This window comes from Schistocerca cancellata, chromosome 3, assembly GCF_023864275.1.
Source record: "Schistocerca cancellata isolate TAMUIC-IGC-003103 chromosome 3, iqSchCanc2.1, whole genome shotgun sequence".
NCBI classification, from domain to species: domain Eukaryota; kingdom Metazoa; phylum Arthropoda; class Insecta; order Orthoptera; family Acrididae; genus Schistocerca; species Schistocerca cancellata.
This window is the reverse complement of record NC_064628.1, coordinates 814,401,302-814,418,882: the sequence shown is the minus strand read 5'-3', so window position 1 is coordinate 814,418,882 and position 17,581 is coordinate 814,401,302. Positions and strand designations below refer to the sequence as shown.

General features: G+C 45.4%; 1 protein-coding gene and 1 pseudogene across 3 annotated transcripts in view; both read left to right on the top strand.

Annotated features, from left to right (window-relative positions):
- Nucleotides 1–17,581, top strand: part of LOC126177087 (trypsin alpha-3-like) — a 346,712-nt gene that overhangs the window by 118,673 nt on the left and 210,458 nt on the right. The window contains exon 5 of one of the 3 annotated variants that reach the window (XM_049924337.1): nucleotides 9,974–10,084. The exons of the other annotated variants lie outside the window; for them this stretch is intronic. Coding sequence (XP_049780294.1) covers nucleotides 9,974–10,084 — 111 coding nt within the window. The remainder of the gene's footprint in view (nucleotides 1–9,973; nucleotides 10,085–17,581) is intronic. 3 annotated transcript variants of the gene reach the window in all.
- LOC126177574 (5S ribosomal RNA) lies at nucleotides 2,712–2,829 on the top strand (annotated as a pseudogene).

Here is a 17,581-nt window from a genome sequence, read left to right as displayed (position 1 = left end):
CCCCTCACTTGTCTGTATAAAGGAGTATTTCAGACATCAATCTCCGAAAGGCATTTGCCAAGAGAGCTATATGGTTCCCTGTAGAAACTAAATTTTTATTTAATTCATCAGCAATGCTCAGAAAATGATTGTTAAATACTATACATACATCCGATTTATCAGTAACAGAAATATTTTTACTACGAACTGACTTTATACTGTCGACCTTGTGCTGCTGCCCAAACACTTCCTTCACAACTGACAATATGGTTTTAATTTTATACTGTGGATTAGCTATTCTATTTGAATATCACATACTCTTTGCCTTCCCAATAACATTTTAAGCACCTTACAGTACTGTCTGTAATGGGCTACTGTAGCCTGATTGTGACTACTTCTAACATTTTAATATAATTCCCACTTTGTTCTACAGGATATCCTTATCCCACAAGTCAGCTGCCCGGGCTACCTTTTACTGCTAGTACCCCGTTTAGAACGTTCTAATGGAAAGCAACTCTCAAAGAGCATGAGAAATGTGTTAAGCAAAGCATTATATTTGTCATCTATATTATAGGCACTATAAACATCCTGCTATTCTTGTTCTTTTACGAGGTTTAAAAAACTCTCTATTGCTGTTGGATTAACTTTCCTCCATAGTTTGTAATAAAATGTGACATTTGTTTGAGTACAAAAGACTTTTAGTGTTAAAATTTGTGCATCGTGGTCTGAAAGACCATTCACCCTTTTACTAACAGAATGCCCATCTAGTGAATAAAAATATTGACTATGGCTGTGCTACTGTTCCCCTGCACCCTAGTTGGAAAAAATACAGTCTGAATGAGATCATATGAATTTAGGAGATCTTCTAACATCCTTTTTCTTGCCCCATCATACACAAAATTTATACTGAAGTCACTTCCTACAAAGTGAATCAAGTGCCCTCTCTAGCTTGAGTAGAAATGCTCTTCAGTCAGAGTGAGGGGACCTATAAACAACAACAATTAGAAGTTTAGTTTCACTAAATTCAACTGCCTCTGCACAACATTCAAATATCTGTTCAGTACAGTACAGTGGACTCAAATGAAATACTGTTTTTTATGTACATGGCCACTCCCCCATACCGCAAGGAACTTCTTGAAAAACAGCCAGCTAATCTGTATCCAGGTAAAGGAAGCCTCTGAATCATCAAATTATTTAAGTGGTGCTCCGATGTGCCAGTAATTTCAGAGTCAACATCTATAAGCAGTTCACTAACTTTATCTCTAATACCTCTTATATTTTGATGAAATATGCTAATTCCTTCTCTACTTGGAAACACGACTTCCTCTGAAGGTACGCCCTTAGTTAGAGGGACTTCCTTTAAGCAGGTATACCTATCAGCTTACTTCAATCTAAAAAAAGGTGCATACATAAGGTGCTACATAACTCACCTATGCAGTCAGACACCTGAGACAATCCTGCACTAGGTTTCACAATACTGGTGACCTCGTACTCACTCCCCAACACTTCCTGCAACTGCTGGCCCATGGCTCTACCGAGCGAACTACCTAGCAGCAGAACCTTCTTCTTTCTGTTGGACTCTGCAAGTGACCTAGGCCCCTAACGGCTGAGGACTCCTGCATATTCTGTAAATCTAAAGCTACAAGAGGCTCCTTTCCACACAACTCTGACAGTTAATCAAATGTATTGCATATACGCAAAGTTTAACTGTCTGAATACCTCCTCCTAGCTGCTTTCTTGCCAACTGCCAGTTTCCATTCCCCTGCACCCTTCACTCTCTCAACCTATCTAGTTCCTCCTTTGCGTGTTGTAACTGCACTGAAGGGCACAGATCTTACGCTCCTGCTCCTCTTTCAACTTATTTCTACTACAGTTCTGCATTCCCAGGAGAGGATCTCGCTAGAATGCCCACTGGCTTCCTCACTGCAACCCCCCCCCCCCCCAATGAAAATACTTTGAACAAATCCCACACTGTAACCCACTACTCACAAACCTACGGCAGAGCCTACAATTCTAACTCGTGGTAAAGTTTTACAGTTACTGAAAAAAACTATACGTGTATGTTACCTAAGTTCATTTACACCAGTAGAACTATTTGTAGAACTACCAATAGCGTTCTCGAAATTCTCTCTCTCCTAAGAAAGCAACTACGTGTGGTAATATTACCAAACCATAACTAATACCAATACCAACAAAACTTGGCAAAATTATTAGCTAAAACCAAAAATTCAAGCGACCACTGGAACACTCGATGAAGGTAAAACAGCGAATGAAATTTTTACTGCAATATTTAACGAGAAACAAGAAGAAACGTCAGTTGAAAACTAAAGCACGAAATTTACTAAACGACTTCAACACGTAAGAACATCTAAGAAACATAGTGAGCGAACGTTTCCAAAAATTTACTGCAACGTTGTTTTACCACAAATAGCACTAAACACCACTGAAAACTATTAAATTTAATAACTGTATAACAGTTCACAATATATTTGTCAGTACTTAGCTTTATAACCGCTACAGCTGCAACTGCACTTCGCAAAATTCTAGGCGCTACAGTCTGGAACCGAGCGACCTCTACGGTCGCAGGTTCGAATCCTGCCTCGGGCATGGATGTGTGTGATGTCCTTAGGTTAGTTAAGTTTAATTAGTTCTAAGTTCTAGGCGACTGATGACCTAAGAAGTTAAGTCGCATAGTGCTCAGAGCCATTTGAACCATTCCGCAAAATGTAAACGGCAACGGTCTTGCCACAGTGGATACACCGGTTCCTGTGAGATCACCGAAGTTAAGCGCTGTCGGGCGTGGTCGGCACTTGGATGGGTGACCATCCAGGCCGCCATGCGCCGTTGCCATTTTTCGGGGTGCACTCAGCCTCGTGATGCCAATTGAGGAGCTACTCGACCGGATAGTAGCGGCTTCGGTCAAGAATACCATCATAACGACCAGGAGAGCGGTGTGCTGACCCCACGCCCCTCCTATCCGCATCCTCCACTGAGGATGACCCGGCGGTCGGATGGTCCCGGTAGGCCACTCGTGGCCTGAACACGGAGTGCAAAATGTAAACACACTATTGAGGCGCGAGGTTTGGACGAACGACGTAAGCACACTCACGAATAACAGACCACTGGAGTCAATAACACAGGAAGAAAGACTGAGATTAATGAATATCAACTAGTAAGTTACTTTTACAGCAAATATTAACAAATATAAACTTTAAAATAAGTAACTGACTACTAAAACTTTCTAAAATATTGACGAGCAATTTCAACTGCAGTCCAGCACACGTGACGTCACACCAAGGACGTAGACGTTATGGCCTGGCTCGGCTCTCGCCACGGAGAGACTTCAGAAGTTTTACATTTGCTCAGGATCACTTTCTGCGCTGCAGCAGTAATTTGGGCAGCTTCAGAAAGGATGGTTTCGTTACACAGGTGACATCCAATGAGTAGTCCATGATCGAACTCACTGAGCTCTCCTGACTGACCCACTCCGCCCTTACTGCTTCTCTGCTGGCAACACAAGACTCTGTCTCCTTTTATACTAGCAGGTCCGACTCTCGTGACATCTAGTGGTCAATCCTAAATTACATAGTGGTATCCAGATACTTTTGATTACTTAGTGTATGTTTGTGAGTCATTTTTACAATGTGGGGCAGAACTGACTTCTGAGATTAATGCTGCTGCTGCAATCGATTAATCTGGTGTTTATTTCTTGTATGTTGGGACGCAACATAAAAAGGGTCTCGTTCCATGCCAATGTGTCAAAGACTTGGTAGAGTTCACCTAGGCGATGCACTATTACTGTACACAGAGAGGCCAAAATTTATGGAAAAATACTGCATGTGATGTAACAGCGAGCAAATCCTTAATTCGTCCCATCCTCTGTTACGCCAGTCCCGCCTGCATATCCGTCCCCCCCCCCCCCCCCCTATAAGTCCCTCCAGATCCTCGAGTGCCATGCACTCCACCCGCTTCTCGTCCCCCATGCGGAACCTCTACGACCTGATTCCTTTCCCCCATTTGCTTCTATTCCTCGAAAATATCCGCATACTCTACACCTCCCGCCGCCTTGGTCCCCCTCATCCCCTGGTTGCTCCTCTCCTCTCCAACCGCGCCCTCTGCCACGCCTTCACTGTTGTCCCCCCCCCCCCTCCCCTCCATCTCTACACCCTTCATCTCCTTTCCTATGGTGGCTTCCTTCAACTCCCCCTCCCGGATGGTGTCCTCTCTCCCTCCATTTATCCCTCCTATCAACTCTGATCCTCACCTCCCCCTCCTTTGCTCTGTCCTTTCCCTGAGCTCCCTCTTCCCTCCTCCCTTCCATCCTGTTTCTTCCCCACCTACCCTCTCTCTGCCTCCCCCCTTCTCCTCCCCCTCTCCGAGTCCTTTTGCATTCCCCTCCCCTGCCTTTCCCCACTCCCTCTCACGTCTGCCCAGCCCCCCCTCTTATGAGCCCTCGTCCTCTGTCAGCTCCTTCCTCCCCTTCCCCCACTTCGTTTTTCCTCTCCTTCCCTCTTTCCTTTCCCAAAATCTGTCCAGGTTCCCCCCATATGCGCTGTAGCGTGTCATATTTATGCCAACTTTTTAGTGCAGTGTTCAAGTGAGTGTTCAGTGTTGTGCGTCTTTCCAAAGTGTTGCGAACAGAAATCGTGCTGTCGCTGGGTGTGATTGCAAACAGAAACCAGACTGTCGCCGTGTTTTTTAATTGCCTGTCTATTACTTTACCTGACTGCTTCCTGTGTATTTTATTGCATCGCCAACCCTTTGTTTTATGTTTAAAGTTCCACAATTTTCCGCCATTTTACCATGTAAGTCACCGATTTTATCGCCTCTTTTTATTATATTCATTTTTTAAAAAGAAATTCTGTAAGCTGAAGAGCCGCGTACTAAGCTGCTGCCAGTCCGCCCCCTTCGGGGGGAATCGAATCTCAATAAAGGGGAAAAAAACAGCGATTCACTCCTCTGCTGCTGAAGTCTGTGGAGTGCATTTGTCTCTGTATTGTCTCGTTAGAAATGAGATCGTGACGCCCTACATTCAAATAGTAGACGACATGACTCATTGTAGAGAGTCGATCGCCCCCTACGGCTATAATAATGAGGTACTGTGTGACTCAACAGTCTGGTGCAAGTCTTTCAATTAACGCTAATTCAGGGATTTGCATGTCCCTAACCTACCCCAGTTGTTCTACGGGGAAAACTGTAGTTACGGTTTAACGTGGAATCCGAAGGACCTGTCGTTCACGTCGAATCTTGCCGTCCTTAAGAGGTGAAGGCTGGGTGAGAGGGAAACTGAAGTATTTTATGGTCCGACCGGGAGTCGACACGCGACCTTTCAATTTTCCCGAACTCGCTTTACCACGAGACTACTACACTAAGGTGACAAATATCATGGGATAGCGATATGCACTCATACAGATGGTTCTAGTATCGCGTACGTAAAGTATAAAAGGGCAATGCATTGGCGGGGCTGTCATTTGAATAGAATTTCATTCCATAGAATGTGCTCACCTTCACTACAAACTGACAAAAATGTATGAAAGGACTTTGCGATATAGTCACCAAGTCTCAACAACAGTCAGAACGCTTTACCATTTGTTCATTTCCTCGATGATAGAACGGAACCTGTTCGAGAACCATGTGTAGACAAAGTCATTCTTGGAGAACGTTTCACCCAACCGATGTTCTTCCAGTCTGCCGAAAAGATGGAAATCCCGTAGTGCAAGACATGAACTGTATGGCTGATGTTTTCAAACTTTCTGCACAAAAGACCTTGCTGTTGTGCGCAGACACCACCATATCCTGTCATCCAAAACTCCCACCGAAAACGTTTAAACGTGCTTATCTTGTTTCCACTCTACACATTGCGGTGACAAAACTCATCGGATAGAAAATGCTTATGTGCAGATTGCGGTAGTATCGCGTACACAAGGAATAAAATGGCTGCCGAGAATACCAAATTTCAGGCATTTCCTCTGAGCACGGACAACGCAGTGGCTGATGGGCTTCACTTAATGACCGAGCGCAGCTGCGTTTGCGAAGATTTTTGAGTGCCACAAGACAAGCGATCCTGCATGAAATAACGACAGAAATCAATGTGGGACGTACGAAGAACGTATCCGTTAGGAGAGTGCGGGGAAATTTGGCGGTAATGGGTTTCGGCAGCAGACGACCAAGGAGAGGGCCTTTGCGAATAGCACCACATCGCCTGCAGCCCTCCTCCTGGGCTCGTGACTATATGTGTTGGACCCTAGACGAATGGCAACTGTGGCCTTGTCAGATGAGTAACGATTTCGGCTGGTAAGAGCTGATGGATGGGTTCGAGCGTGGCGCAGACCCCATAAAGCCACGGACCAAAGTTGTCAACTAGGGACTACGCAAGCTGGTGGTGACTCCATCATGATGTGGGCTGTGTTTACATAGAATGGATTGGATCCTCTGGTCCAACTGAACCGATCATTGACTGAAAATGGGTGTGGTCGGCTACTTGTAGACCATTTGCAGCCACTCATTGACTTCATGTTCCCGAGGAGCGGAGGAATTCTTATGGATGACAATGCGCCATGTCACCAAGCGGCATTTGTTCGCTCGAGAGGTCAGCACGTGCACAAAATCCTCCATCGGCCACACTTTCACAATTATAGACGGCTGTAGAGGCAACATGGGTCAGTATTTCTGCAGGAGACTACTAACGACTTTTTGAGTAGATGCTACGTAGGGCTGCTGCACTATGCCGGGTAAGGGTTGTCTGACATGATATGATTAGGTATCCCACGACTTATGTCACTTCAGTGTATGCCCGATGGCCGGACAGCTCCGGGGAGGCGGCGTGACGCGCGTTCATCAAGGACTTGAGATCGTGCTATGATGCAGTTGAAGCGTATGGAAACTTAACCGTGATTTATTTTCAAAGAATATTCTTAAGAATTTATTTTATTTACTAGCGATTTATCAAGAACATTAACACATTTAATCACACTATGTAAGCATGGAAGTTGTTGCCAGGGAGTAACTGATGAAATCATAACCTAATTCCATTTAACAAATCGGAATTTTATTCACTTTAATAGCGCCTAAAAGCATTTTTTTTAAAGAAACAGATCTAAATTATAATCGAAAGCACCCTCTAAATATCAAAGTTACAATTTATTCAGAGGCAGAAAGAAACAAGTTTTGACTGTATGAGCTTTCAGGCAGAGAACCTTGCCGCTTCCTTTTGACACGGCCGTAGTTACGACCGCTCACAACAGCCTCTGAAAGACTACACTAGTGCAAATCTGCACACACCAGATACCGTTAAACTAAGAGTTTTGACAATTTACACTAGCACACAAACTATGCACTCCCGTAGGAGGGATGAAAATGGTACAAAACACTTGCAATTAAAATATTAACCTTGCCACCGAAGGTGCAACTCGATTTTAACTTCTAAGAAAAGTCTTATGGTGAAAGGGTGGCAACTAAAATGATCATTTAAATAAAAGCACAGGAAATGAAATCTTATATAAAATTCTACAAGGTTGGCCAAACAATAATTAAGACGCTCTACAGTACACAGATACCGCCACTCAAGATCATAGGCAATAATATCAAAGTTTCCAAAGATCAAAACATATTTAAGGTATTAGGCCGTTACACTCCAAGCAATAAATTCGTTAAAACACCAAATCCGACAAACATGACAGAGGCAGCTACTAACGTACGGTAGATTGATAGGGATATTACAGAACAACCCGAACCGCAGGTTGCTTTAACTCGCCCCTACTCCACAAGGGAAAAACGGACCACCCAATTTATAAACCACCACCTTCCCGCGGGTGGGCAAACGGAGAAGAATGGTGGGACGACCCCAAAGCAGAACGGCTGGTGACCTCACCAAGAAAACAAGTAGAATTTAACAAGAGTAAATCAAACAACATATCACCAATCACTTCTATTAAACTGCGATTTCTCGAGAGGACCTGGCGTAGCACCCCTAAGTTGCTCTCCCGAACAGTCCGCTGCCAGCCGCTTTAACGGACGCAGGAAGGCGCGCTGATCTCCCGTCTCACGGCGTCGCAGCTCGCGCCGGCCAGACTGATGTTGCTCTCGTGTCGACCGCGATAAGCTATACGCGGCGGCCCACTGGACTCACGTGGCGACCTCACATGCGCCGACGCTCAAGACGGACAAGTCATCTTGGTCTCAGTGCGCGACCGACCAACCGATCGATCCAACCGGCAATGACCATTGCCTGAGCAAACTCGAGCAGACTGGCGGCCTAACGCGCAGACTCAGATGCTGGAACTAAGCCCCGACCGGGCGACCTCTCGCTGAGTTCTCTTACTGGCGGAGTGGAAAGATTCTCATTTTGCTGGCCTTAAAGGTTGATCCGAACGACAGACATAATAGCACTCCGAACGACAGACAGACACTAACTGCCTAACAAATGCGGACGAGAGACAGACTAGCAAGCTGGCGACGAGAGACTAACCCAGACTGACCCACTGGCGAGCTCATAGCGCTCCTTACATGCACGTGAACAGGCAACCTTTTCCCTTTCTCACCAGAGGGAGACACTAAAGCTGCGATTGCCACATCGACGCCACCGACAGAAACGGAGGGCGACTGCCTCACACTACGCGCTGCGGAGCGCTCTTCGAAACAGCAATTTTTACCATGGCTCAGAAACAGTGTCACACTATACATTGTTGATCTCGGAAACACGACTACTTTGGCAGTCGCTGATTTGCTATGACCCATACGTGTTACTCCAATAGTCATACCACGTTCAAAGTCGGCTAAGTCGTGACGTGATGGAGGGTTCACTACACACCTCACTGTAACAGAATTCTTACATATCGTGCTACTTTTCACCTTAAGCCGCATATATCCGTAACATTCGATCGTCATAAAGGGCAGAATTTAAACTGAGACAACCCTGCCCGTCACTTAGTTTAATGATCATGTTTCACCGGCTGCCGCATTTATTGCGAGTATCTGTTTGCTACGTGTACGTATGCTTTTTTTTCACAGTTGTTAGCGGTGACGTCTCTTCTACTGCTGACATGATGTGGGAAATTTCATTAGACGTCAGTTACATCAGTGTCATGAACTGAAAACAGTTTCAAGATGGAGGCAAAGTGACAAGAGTCAGCAGTGGAAACCAGTAGTTAATGGAAACATTTTGATGGCAAACCTGACGTACATTAACTGTAGTATAGATATCCTCTGACAAGAAGATTCTTTCAGTGTAGCACAGTCGGGGCTAAAAAACGAAGTGAATTACGTTGAAATGGTCCACTGAAGACCGCGAGTTTCTTAAATGAAAAACACCCAGGAAACGATCCAGGACGACCTCTGAGAGAGTTCAGACCCACTCAGCATGTGCACAGCATATTCCCCTTAACGTGACCACCGGAAATATTTTTTAACGGGTTCGAGGTTACGAAATAAGGTTTCCAGTGAGCTACCGCTTCTCTGACAGTGGAGAGTCTCCCACCAAACTGCAAGTCGGTGATGAAGAGATGGGAGGGGGAGGGGGATGGAGGCGTTCGTACAACGGACAACCAAAATTATTCTCCATGAATTAACAAATATGTTTCAATTTATTTTGATATTCTAAATGCAACTGGAATGTGGTATTATTTTTTCCCATGAACGGTGATCTGCTGCCCCAGAAACATTCGGAAATCGATTCTGAGTAAAATCGGATGAGCAGTATTAGGTTTCTTCCTCCATTTTGGAACCAAAATTTTAAATTTATGTCGTATGCAAGTAAAATGTTGCACTTTCACTTTTCAGAGACGCATGAGTGTTTTTCTTACGCCTTATAGAGGTTTTGTGTTAACCACTCTTTTTATCAATTTATCACATTTGTTGGATTCGTATTTATGGGTACTATCTATTTATATTTCGTTACGTCTCTTATTTTGTGTGCTATATAGAGTAACAAACATGAATTACTGTTTTTCTAACGTGGTTTTCTAGTTAACGATTGAATTATGTGATGGATTTGCAGACTAAGCAGAAGCTATCCTTGGGGGCTAACGTGCAGCCTATCGGATTCTCAATCAAAACTCCTGCGATCAACACGCCGTGCAACGTAAGCGGCTGGGGTGTCACTACTGTGGTGAGTATACAGTGGTTTCACTGACTGTACCATTTATTTGCGTGGACGTGTTTGCTATGTGTACAGTGTTGTATGTAAAATTTGTTGATACCTAAAAGAATATGAACTTCATCGATAACGTATTTAATACTTATTTTCATGTTGCACATGGTGGTTCATGGTGTGGGTTCATGGTGTGGGTTCCTGTTGTCATGTCCTATTTCATGAACCACGGACAACGTATGAGTGGCCAAGTAAGTGGTCCTGACAGTCGGGCATCTCGGACATATTCTGAGTCGTGGTCACCTTTGTGCTCAGACGGCAAAGACTACCAAATCCACCGGTTAGTCCCTCAACCGTTAGGGGTAAAACTCAGTGGGACCCGGGGCAAGTAAGGCTAGCAACCTGATTCCTTGGTACTTTAAATATGATGCTGGCAACAATCAGAGCAAAATCCCTCGGACCTTTGGTGGTGACGGAGTCCCACCTCTAATTGACAAACCAGAGACTCCTAAGATACGACTCGGCAAACGAATGGTAACGAGTTGGGTAGCTATTAATATCAATGGGGGCTACTCTGGGAAGAAGGTAGTGTTCACTCTGTCTGCTTGCCGGGGGTTCTCATCCGAGATGTGGAGGAGGCCCTACCGGCGGCGATAGAGAGCACTGGGTGCACCCGACTGCAAATTGTTGCTCATGTAGGCACCAATGACTCCTGCCGTCTGGGTTCAGAGGTCATCCTCAGTTCGTACAGGCGGTTGGCGGAATTGGTGAAGGCGGAAAGCCTCGCTCGCGGGGTGGAATCAGAGCTAACTATTTGTAGTATCGTTCCCAGAACCGATCGCGGTCCTCTGGTTTGGAGCCGAGTGGAAGGCTTAAACCAGAGGCTCAGACGATTCTGCGGAGATCTGGGGTGCAAATTTCTCGACCTCCGCTATCGGGTGGAGAAATGTAGGGTCACCCTGAATAGGTCAGGCGTGCACTACACGCCGGAAGCGGCTACAAGGGTAGCGGAGTACGTGTGGAGTGCACATGGGGGTTTTCTAGGTTAGAGAATTCCCTCCCTAGGCCCGACAAGACGCCACCTGAGACGCGGCAAGGTAGGAGTAGGTAAAATGCAACAGGGAATAACAATATTAATTGCTAATAGTAAACTGCAGGAGCGTCTATAGAAAGGTCCCAGAACTGCTCTCATTAATAAACGGTCACAACGCCCATATACACTCCTGGAAATTGAAATAAGAACACCGTGAATTCATTGTCCCAGGAAGGGGAAACTTTATTGACACATTCCTGGGGTCAGATACATCACATGATCACACTGACAGAACCACAGGCACATAGACACAGGCAACAGAGCATGCACAATGTCGGCACTAGTACAGTGTATATCCACCTTTCGCAGCAATGCAGGCTGCTATTCTCCCATGGAGACGATCGTAGAGATGCTGGATGTAGTCCTGTGGAACGGCTTGCCATGCCATTTCCACCTGGCGCCTCAGTTGGACCAGCGTTCGTGCTGGACGTGCAGACCGCGTGAGACGACGCTTCATCCAGTCCCAAACATGCTCAATGGGGGACAGATCCGGAGATCTTGCTGGCCAGGGTAGTTGACTTACACCTTCTAGAGCACGTTGGGTGGCAGGGGATACATGCGGACGTGCATTGTCCTGTTGGAACAGCAAGTTCCCTTGCCGGTCTAGGAATGGTAGAACGATGGGTTCGATGACGGTTTGGATGTACCGTGCGCTATTCAGTGTCCCCTCGACGATCACCAGTGGTGTACGGCCAGTGTAGGAGATCGCTCCCCACACCATGATGCCGGGTGTTGGCCCTGTGTGCCTCGGTCGTATGCAGTCCTGATTGTGGCGCTCACCTGCACGGCGCCAAACACGCATACGACCATCATTGGCACCAAGGCAGAAGCGACTCTCATCGCTGAAGACGACACGTCTCCATTCGTCCCTCCATTCACGCCTGTCGCGACACCACTGGAGGCGGGCTGCACGATGTTGGGGCGTGAGCGGAAGACGGCCTAACGGTGTGCGGGACCGTAGCCCAGCTTCATGGAGACGGTTGCGAATGGTCCTCGCCGATACCCCAGGAGCAACAGTGTCCCTAATTGGCTGGGAAGTGGCGGTGCGGTCCCCTACGGCACTGCGTAGGATCCTACGGTCTTGGCGTGCATCCGTGCGTCGCTGCGGTCCGGTCCCAGGTCGACGGGCACGTGCACCTTCCGCCGACCACTGGCGACAACATCGATGTACTGTGGAGACCTCACGCCCCACGTGTTGAGCAATTCGGCGGTACGTCCACCCGGCCTCCCGCATGCCCACTATACGCCCTCGCTCAAAGTCCGTCAACTGCACATACGGTTCACGTCCACGCTGTCGCGGCATGCTACCAGTGTTAAAGACTGCGATGGAGCTCCGTATGCCACGGCAAACTGGCTGACACTGACGGCGGCGGTGCACAAATGCTGCGCAGCTAGCGCCATTCGACGGCCAACACCGCGGTTCCTGGTGTGTCCGCTGTGCCGTGCGTGTGATCATTGCTTGTACAGCCCTCTCGCAGTGTCCGGAGCAAGTATGGTGGGTCTGACACACCGGTGTCAATGTGTTCTTTTTTCCATTTCCAGGAGTGTAGTACTAGGGACAGAAAGTTGGCTGAAACCAGACGTAAACAGTAATGAAATCCTAAACTCAGATTGGAATGTATACCGCAGAGACAGGCTGGACAGTGAAGGGGGAAGCGTGTTTATAGCAATAAGAAGTCCAATAGTATCGAAGGAAATTGATGGAGATATGAAATGTGAAATGATTTGGGTGAAGGTCGCGGTTAAAGCAGGCTCAGACATGGTAATTGGATGTCTCTATAGGCCCCTGGCTCAGCAGCTGTTGTGGCTGAGCACCTGAAGGATAATTTGGAAAATATTTCGAGTAGATTTCCCCACCATGTTATAGTTCCGGGTGGAGATTTTAATTTGCCGGATATAGACTGGGAGACTCAGACGTTCATAACGGGTGGCAGGGACAAAGAATCCAGTGAAATCTTTTTAAGTGCTTTATCTGAAAACTACCTTGAGCAGTTAAACAGAGAACCGACTCGTGGCGATAACATATTAGACCTTCTGGTGACAAACAGACCCGAACTATTTGAAAAAGTTAACGCAGAACAGGGAATCAGCGATCATAAAGCGGTTACGACATCGATGATTTCAGCCGTAAATAGGAATATTAAAAAGGGTAGGAAGATTTTTCTGTTTAGAAAAAGTGACAAAAACCAGATTTCAGAGTACCTGTTGGCAACACAAAAGTTTTGTCTCAAGTACAGATAGTGTTGAGGATCAGTGGACAAAGTTCAAAACCGTCGTACATTATGCGTTAGATGAGTATGTGCCAAGCAAGATCGTAAGAGATGGAAAAGAGCCACCGTGGTACAACAACCGAGTTAGAAAACTGCTGTGGAAGCAAAGGGAACTTCACAGCAAACATAAACATAGCCAAAGCCTTGCAGACAAACAAAAATTACGCGAAGCGAAATGTAGTGTGAGGAGGGCTATGCGAGAGGCGTTCAATGAATTCGAAAGTAAAGTTCTATGTACTGACTTGGCAGAAAATCCTAAGAAATTTTGGTCTTATGTCAAAGCGGTAGGTGGATCAAAACAAAATGTCCAGACACTCTGTGACCAAAATGGTACTGAAACAGAGGATGACAGACTAAAGGCCGAAATACTAAATGTCTTTTTCCAAAGTTGTTTCACAGAGGAAGATTGCACTGTAGTTCCTTCTCTAGATTGTCGCACAGATGACAAAATGGTAGATATCGAAATAGACGACAGAGGGATAGAGAAACAATTAAAATCGCTCAAAAGTGGAAAGGCCTCTGGACCTGATGGGATACCAGTTCAATTTTACACAGAGTACGCGAAGGAACTTGTCCCCCTTCTTGCAGCGGTGTACCGTAGGTCTCTAGAAGAGCGTAGCGTTCCAAAGGATTGGAAAAGGGCACAGGTCATCGCCGTTTTCAAGAAGGGACGTCGAACAGATGTGCAGAACTATAGACCTATATCTCTAACGTCGATCAGTTGTAGAATTTTGGAACACGTATTGTGTTCGAGTATAATGACTTTTCTGGAGACTAGAAATCTACTCTGTAGGAATCAGCATGGGTTTCGAAAAAGACGGTCATGTGAAACCCAGCTCGCGCTATTCGTCCACGAGACTCAGAGGGCCATAGACACGGGCTCACAGGGAGATGCCGTGTTTCTTGACTTCCGCAAGGCGTTCGATACAGTTCCCCACAGTCGTTTAATGAACAAAGTAAGAGCATATGGACTATCAGACCAATTGTGTGATTGGATTGAGGAGTTCCTAGATAACAGGACGCAGCATGTCATTCACAATGGAGAGAAGTCTTCCGAAGTAAGAGTGATTTCAGGTGTGCCGCAGGGGAGTGTCATAGGACCGTTGCTATTCACAATATACATAAATGTCCTGGTGGATGACATCGGAAGTTCACTGAGGCTTTTTGCAGATGATGCTGTGGTGTATCGAGACGTTGTAACAATGGAAAATTGTACTGAAATGCAGGAGGATCTGCAGCGAATTGACGCATGGTGCAGGGAATGGCAATTGAATCTCAATGTAGACAAGTGTAATGTGCTGCGAATACACAGAAAGATAGATCCTTTATCATTTACCTACAAAATAGCAGGTCAGCAACTGGAAGCAGTTAATACCATAAATTATCTGGGAGTACGCATTAGGAGTGATTTAAAATGGAATGATCATATAATGTTGATCGTCGGTAAAGCAGATGTCAGACTGAGATTCATTGGAAGAATCCTAAGGAAATGCAATCCGAAAACAAAGGAAGTAGGCTACAGTACGCTTGTTCGCCCACTGCTTGAATACTGCTCAGCAGTGTGGGATCCGTACCAGATAGGGTTGATAGAAGATATAGAGAAGATCCAACGGAGAGCAGCGCGCTTCGTTACAGGATCATTTAGTAATCGCGAAAGCGTTACGGAGATGATAGATAAATTCCAGTGGAAGACTCTGCAGGAGAGACGCTCAGTAGCTCGGTACGGGCTTTTCTCAAAGTTTCGAGAACATACCTTCACCGAAGAGTCAAGCAGTATATTGCTCCCTCCTACGTATATCTCGCGAAGAGACCATGAGGATAAAATCGGAGACATTAGAGCCCTCACAGAGGCATACCGACAATCCTTCTTTCCACGAACAATACGAGACTGGAATAGAAGGGAGAACCGATAGAGGTACTCAAGGTACTCTCCGCCACACACCGTCAGGTTGCTTGCGGAGTATGGATGTAGATGTAGATGTAGAGCTGGCAGAGGCTGCAAGTAAGATGGGGTTGGACGTTTTAGCTGTTAGTGACATTCAGGTAAGGAGTGAGAAAGAAGAGAAAGTGGGAGAATACAAGGTCTACCTGTCAGGAGTCAAATCAGGAATAGTACAATGGGGTGTAGGGCTTTACATCAGGAAAGAAATGGAAACCAGCGTAGTTGCAATAAGGTATGTAAACGAACCACTGATGTGGATAGATTTGACAGTGTCTAGCAAGAAAATTAGGATTGTGTCAGTATATTCGCATTGTGAAGGGAAGATCAAGATAAGATGAATAGTTTTTATGACGCACTCAGTGATGTAGTTGTTAGAGTAAAGGACAAGGACAGTGTTCTGCTAATGGGTGATTTTAATGCCAGGATTAGAAATCGAACAGAAGGGTATGAAAAGGTTATAGGTAAATTTGGAGAGGATATGGAGGCCAACAGGAACGGGAAACAACTCTTGGATTTCTGTGCCAGTATGGGCTTAGTAATCACAAACTCCTTTCTTAAACATAAGAACATTCACCGGTATACTTGGGAAGGCAGGGAAACCAAATCTGTCATTCACTATATAATAACAGATCAGGAATTCAGGAAGGCTGTGAGCGACACACGTGTATTCAGGGGATTCTTTGATGACACTGATCACTATTTAATCTGTAGTGAAATTGGTATTGTGAGGCCGAAAGTGCAGGAGGTCAGGTCCGTATGTAGGAGGATAAGAGTGGAGAAACTTCAGGATAAGGAAATCAGGCACAAGTACATAACAGTGATCTCAGAAAGGTACCAGTTAGTTGAATGTAGTCAATTACAGTCATTGGAAAAGGAATGGACAAGGTACAGGGACACAGCACTAGAAGTGGCTAAAGAATGTATTGGAACAGTAGCGTGTAAAGGTAAGATGAAGCAAACAGCTTGGTGGAATGACACAGTCAAGGCAGCCTGTAAAAGGAAAAAGAAGGCGTATCAAAAATGGCTACATACTAGAACTCAGGTATACAGAGAAAGTTATGTTGAAGAAAGAAACAAAGCCAAACAGACAATTGCAGCATCCAAGAAGAATTCTTGGGAAGACTTTGGAAACCGGTTGGAGACTTTGGGTCAAGCTGCTGGAAAACCATTCTGGAATGTAATTAGCGGTCTTCGAAAAGGAGGTAAGAAGGAAATGACAAGTATTTTGGACAGGTCAGGAAAACTGCTGGTGAATCCTGTTCATGCTTTGGGCAGCTGGAGGGAATATTTTGAAGAGTTGCTCAATGTAGGTGAAAACACGATCAGTAATGTTTCAGATTTTGATGTACAATAGGATAGAAATGATCACATGTGAGGAAGTGGAGAAAATGGTCAATAGATTGCAGTGGAATAAAGCGGCTGGGGTGGATGAAATTAAGTCGGAACTTATCAAATACAGTGGAATGTCAGGTCTTAAATGGCTACACAGGATAATTGAAATGGCGTGGGAGTCGGGACAGGTTCCATCAGACTGGACGAAAGCAGTAATCACACCAATCTTTAAACATGGAAACAGAAAAGATTGTAACAGCTACAGAGGTATCTCTTTAATCAGCGTTGTGGGTAAAATCTTCTCAGGTTTTGTTGAAAGGAAAGTGCGAGTGTAGTTGAGGACAAATTGGATGAAAATCAGTGTGAGTTTAGGCCTCTTAGAGGTTCTCAGGACCAGATCTTCAGCTTACTGCAAATAATGGAGAAGTGTTACTAGTGGAACAGGGAATTGTATCTATGGTTTACAGATGTAGAAAAGGCATATGACCGGGTTCCTAGGAGGAAGTTATTGTCTGTTCTACGAGCTTATGGAACAGGAGGCAAACATTTGCAAGCAATTAAAGGACTTTACATAGATAGTCAGGCAGCAGTTAGAGTTGACGGTAAGTTGAGTTCATGGTTCAGAGTAGTTTCAGGGGTAAGACAAGGCTGCAACCTGTCTCCACTGTTGTTAATATTATTTATGGATGATATGTTGAAAACAATAGACTGGCTGGGTGAGATTAAGATATGTGAACACAAAATAAGCAGTCTCGCATATGCGGATGACTTAGTTGTGATGACAGATTCGATTGAAAGTTTGCAAAGTAATATTTCAGAGCTAGATCAGAAATGTAAGGACTATGTGTGGTGTCACCGCCAGACACCACACTTGCTAG